This window comes from Natator depressus, chromosome 19 (assembly GCF_965152275.1).
Source record: "Natator depressus isolate rNatDep1 chromosome 19, rNatDep2.hap1, whole genome shotgun sequence".
NCBI classification, from domain to species: domain Eukaryota; kingdom Metazoa; phylum Chordata; order Testudines; family Cheloniidae; genus Natator; species Natator depressus.
In genome coordinates this window covers 4,047,686-4,052,744 of record NC_134252.1, presented here as the reverse complement: position 1 = coordinate 4,052,744, position 5,059 = coordinate 4,047,686, and the positions used below count along the sequence as shown (strand labels likewise).

At 64.9% G+C, this 5,059-nt stretch overlaps 1 protein-coding gene across 3 annotated transcripts; it reads right to left on the bottom strand.

Annotated features, from left to right (window-relative positions):
* Positions 1-1,359: 1,359 nt before the first annotated feature.
* Positions 1,360-4,629, bottom strand: SMIM12 (small integral membrane protein 12). 3 transcript variants are annotated; one of them, XM_074934691.1, is made up of 2 exons: positions 4,544-4,629; positions 1,360-2,592 (listed from the first exon to the last, which is right to left on the bottom strand). In XM_074934691.1, the coding sequence occupies exon 2, from the start codon at positions 2,559-2,561 to the stop codon at positions 2,283-2,285; it is 279 nt and encodes a 92-aa protein (XP_074790792.1). In that variant the 5' UTR covers positions 2,562-2,592; positions 4,544-4,629; the 3' UTR covers positions 1,360-2,282. The 3 variants fall into 3 exon arrangements, with proteins under 3 accessions (XP_074790792.1, XP_074790795.1, XP_074790794.1); XM_074934694.1 differs by lacking the exon at positions 4,544-4,629 and adding an exon at positions 4,283-4,379; XM_074934693.1 differs by lacking the exon at positions 4,544-4,629 and adding an exon at positions 2,922-3,160.
* Positions 4,630-5,059: the final 430 nt, after the last annotated feature.

Sequence of the window (5,059 nt, the reverse complement as noted above, 5' to 3'; positions counted from 1 at the left end):
TCAAGAAAACGTTAGTCGGGATTGGTGGGCAGGTGAAGGGGAAGGCGACTTTCCATCCCCACCCCCATCGTTTAGTAGCAATGATTGACAGGCAGAGCGCTGTGCAGGGCAGGTTTCTGGCCCTCTCCCGAAGACAGCCACGCAGATGGCTACAAACCAGGCTGACAGGCCAGCTTGCAGGAAGGGTCAGGCTCTTGTGAAAGCGTTTGTACTCGTCTTGAAAAAGCCCCTTTAAAGCAAAACAAACCCAACCCTTGCCGCCCCCCGCCCCCGGAAAGGGGGATCAGTCACAAAGGTCTAATGCCTTCTCCTGCTAATGCACATTTCAGCCCTTGGCACACACCGGCTCTTCCCAGCTACCCTTGTTACGATGAAGGAACAGCAGCCCGCTGCTCAAAATAAGTCCCTCTCCCTTTAAAAGGGGGCAGATTTGGACCAGGATAAAGCTTTGTGGGTGTTCACCCTCCAAGTGGCAACTGATTGTGGGTGCCCAGTTTCTCTCTATCACACTGAACTGGCCCGGGGGTCTGAGCCCCTCCCAATCTTTAGTGTTTACTCTCACAACAGTGCTCTTAGCCCCATTTTACAGATGGGGAACCGAGGCACAAGAGGACTAAGTGACTTCCCAGGGGCCACCCACGGTGGCCAAGCAGGAATTGAATCCAGGTCTTCCTCCACAGCCCAGGCTAGTGCTCCGACCATTGGACGAACCTTCCTCAAGACCCCTTAAAGGCACCGGTTTCTTAGAAAGTACCAAGTACCCACAGCACCTCCTGCATTGTTCCTTTTGCAACCCCTTAGAACTGGGCCCCTTTAAGGGGGTCACCAGTCGTCCCCTCCCCCTCCCGTGATAACTAGCAAACACAAAGGCTTGTCACTGTCATGTCTGGAATATTCAGGGGTGGGGGGAGGTTTACCAGAGAATTTGTAACAGGGGCTTTGCTCTGCATTAGTGGGGAGTGTCAGGCCCAGGTCCCATGTAGGAGAGGTGCAGCTAGGACCCAGCAGGACAGGGTGGAGACTGGAGGATGGGAGCTCTGCATTTCCAAGCCCCTCTAGAAGAGGGGAGTCTCACGTCAGCTCCAGGCACGCTGCCTCCCCGAGGAAACCCAGCCTCGGCTTGTGCACAGAGGGCCTTGCTGGCAGCACTCCCCTCCCCACCCGGGCTGCTGGGGAAGAGACGCAGCCACCCCTCCCACTGCGCCAGAGCCAAGCAGGACCCACGAGCTTCACGCCGCTGAGGCAGGATCTTTCCCTAGAACGTCCCGCTCGGCTGCTGGGTGTCAGGCAGGGGGACGGGATGGTACCAACCGGGAGCCAAAACACTCAAGAGGGAAAGAAGAAAATGGAGGCTCTGAGTTCTCAGGCTGGTTTAATCTGGCTTCGTTCTACACAACTGCAAGGTCATTTCATTTCCCAAACCTTGGCCCCACAGCAATGCGCCCAGAGCTCCCTGCCAGGGCTCCCGGGGCAGGAGGGTGAAATGGCTTCCAGCTCCCTCCATCAGGCTCTGGCCTGCCAGGCAATTACAGCTTCCCTCACACTCTGTGCCAGCCGCCAGTCCGACGCCAGGGGCACCCACCACAGCGAAGGTGGCTGGAGCCCTCAGGCTGGGGAGGGGCTGTGCCTGCTAGCGAGGGTGAATCTGGCGGTCCTGAGAAGCGAGGGGGAATCCCAGCCAGGAACAGGGAGGCGAGCAGTGTGCAAGCCTCCTTGCCCTACTTTGACCCCATGCCATTCAGCTCCCAGGACACACACACACCCCGGCCTCTGGGCAGAGGCAGCCACGCTCCACCACCTGGGCAGGACGCAAGTCTTGGCTGTTTCCAGGCAAAGGAAGCCTGCAGAATCCAGGGAGATCCAGAGGGATCTGGGACAGGGCGGGCCGAGCGTCGAGGGCCTGGTTCACCCTGGGAGTGGAGCCGTCTCCTCCAGGAATTGGAGCGTCATCCCTCTCCCTAGCTGTGTGACTGGGTGCGCCAGGGACTCGGGCAGCAATGGCCAAGGCTGCCCAGCTCTGCTTCCTTGGCCATGCCGCCTCCTCCACCTCCATCCACGGGTGGGAAACTCCAACAAGCAGCCACCTCACAAGATAGTCATTGTGAGCGACGGGGGTGGACGCCCAGCACGAGCCAGATATTGGTGGATTGGGGTTGAAAACACATGGGTGAGATGGGACAGACTCCAAGAGCCCGGCTAAGGGACCCAGTGTCCTGACCTGCAGCCAGATGGACTGGGTGCTCAGCTCCAACCCAAAGGAAAGGGGGAACTGGGCAGCCGGGTTAACTCTTCTCTGGACGGTTCCTGTTCAGCACAGCCCTGGGGGTGAACTCCAGCTTCTCCTTGAGGCTCACCACCTCGGTCAGGTCCTTGCCCGCAATCTCCTGCAGCTTCCTGTCCTCCCGCCGCTCCGAGATGCTCTTCTCCTCCTCAGCTGGCTGCGGGGAGTCACCACGGATGAACCACTCCAGGTGGTAGCCCACTGCCCCCACCACAAAGGCCACAGGGAAGGTGACGTAAGGGGCATAGGTCCGCACAGTCATCCACAGCAAGGGCCACATGGCGATGCCAGGAGACAGCACCAGATGTGTTCTGGAGAGGGAGGCAGAGTCAGTGTCACAGCTGCATGGACCCACCTCCCTCCTAGCCCCCCACCCAAGGGAGAGTCACCCCCTTCCTTCCCCGCTCCCCAGACAAACCTCCAAGATCCCAAACCATCGTCATCCCCCACATGACCCACCCTGCACCTCCCTCCACCCCAGGGGGGCCCCAAAATCACCACTCACACTTAACCCTGCCCCTTGGCCCAGATACACCCAGCTCCAAAGGCCCAACCCGGAACTCCAGGCAAGTCACCCCCATGCTGGCACCCCCCAGATGGCTAGATATGTCAGCTACACGTGTCCCCCTCAAACACCCACCTACGTGGCCATGACTCGCCTCAGCGCGTGGGTGTTACACGGGTGGCACTGGTCAAACTCCCACCTGGGGTAGCTCGGCAACCAGGCTGCAGGGTTCCAGGGCAGTTAGGGGGCTGAACCCGCTATGCCAGCCACCTCCCCCCAATCCTGACAGCTTCTGGGGTGCCTAGGGGAAGGCAAGGGGCAGTGAGCCTGTCCAGAGTCTCCTGCTCCAGCAGAGCCCAATCCCTAAGAGAAAGGGCAGAACAGCACCCCCCCCACACACCCCATTCATCTCCCAGCACCCAGGACACAGCTGCTGGGAGCTTGCCCCATGCTTTGTGTTATGCTTGGAAAGCAAGGTATAAACAGGAGCCCACTCCTGATCCCTTCACCCGAGGGGATAATCAAGGCAGCGGCTGGTTAGTCTGGGGCAGGGAGAGGAAAGGAATTTAGTTCTGGTGGACTCTGGACAGTAACAGCGGCCGTACAGTGCATACACAGCTCTGCCGACGAGGGACACACCCCAATCTTTGATCCATGGGCCCCCCGCTATCCCAGCCCTGGGCTCCCCACGCACACAGCTCAGCCCAGGCCCCCCGATTCTGATCCACAGGCTCCCCCCCATCCCAGCCCTGGGCTCCCCACGCACACAGCTCAGCCCAGGCCCCCCGATCCTGATCCAACCCCCCCCCATCCCAGCCCTGGGCTCTCCACGGACACAGCTCAGCCCAGGCCCCCCGATCCTGATCCAACCCCCCCCATCCCAGCCCCGGGCTCCCCACACACACAGCTCAGCCCTGGCCCCCCGATTCTGATCCACAGGCCCCCCCATCCAAGCCCTGGGCTCCCCACGCACACAGCTCAGCCCTGGCCCCCCGATTCTGATCCACAGGCCCCCCCATCCCAGCCCCGGGCTCCCCACGCACACAGCTCAGCCCAGGCCCCTCAGTCCTGATTCAACCCCCCCCATCCCAGCCCCGGGCTCCCCACGCACACAGCTCAGCCCTGGCCCCCCGATCCTGATCCAACCCCCCCCCTTCCCAGCCCCGGGCTCCCCACGCACACAGCTCAGCCCTGGCCCCCCAATCCTGATCCAACCCCCCCCCCATCCCAGCCCCGGGCTCCCCACGCACACAGCTCAGCCCAGGCTCCCCGATCCTGATCCAACCCCCCCCCATCCCAGCCCTGGGCTCCCCACGCACACAGCTCAGCCCTGGCCCCCCGATTCTGATCCACAGGCCCCCCCATCCCAGCCCCGGGCTCCCCACGCACACAGCTCAGCCCAGGCCCCCCGATCCTGATCCACCCCCGCCATCCCAGCCCCGGGCTCCCCCCCAGCTCAGCCCAGGCCCCCGGGCAGGGTCCCTCTCCCAGGCTACTCGGCCTTTGCCGCGCCGGGCCCACGAGTCCCGCTGAATCCCGGGGGCAGGAACACGAGGGCGGAGGCTCCTTCCCGCTGTGACCCAGGCGGAGGCCTCGGCCTGCCGCCCCCCCACCTCCCCTCCCCCGGCCCCGCAGACGGGGGGGTCCAGCCCCCAGCCCAGCCCAGCCCAGGGGGGTCCAGGCCGCCCCGGCCAGAGCGCGGCGGGGACGGGGCGGCCCCAGGCCGGACGCCCGCAGCGGGCCCGGCCCCCTCTCACCTCTGCCGCCCGGCCCGGCCCGGCCCCTCTCCCCGCCGCCGGCTTCCGGGCCAGGCCGCGCCGCCTCCGCCTCCCGCCCTCGATGGGCGGCCGCGGAGGCAGGGCCGGAGCCCGGGCCGGCCCCTGCTGGAGAGCGCGGGGCCGGGCCGGGCCGGGCCCCCACCGTCCCTCCCCCGGGCAGCGTCCGGCCTGGGGCTTGATTTCCAGCAGGGCCCCCCCGGGAGCCGCCCCCCGGGGCCCTTGTGGGCTCGGCGCGGGGGCTCCGCGGGGCCCGTTCGCCCCGACCCGGCTGGACTTCGGGGCTCAGGGGCAAAAGAGCTGCCCCACTCCGTCAAACTCGTCCCTCTCCGAGGCTGCCCCCCCCCCCCCCCCCGGGCTGGGATTCGGCCCCGGGGCCTTTGCCTGGGAGCCAGGCTGCCAAGGGGCCCGTGGTGGCCCCGGCCCGGGGTTGCCAGGCCCCTGGATGCGGCTGGAGCCCGGGGAGGGGGGCCAAGCCTCGCTGGGGACCCTCCTGCC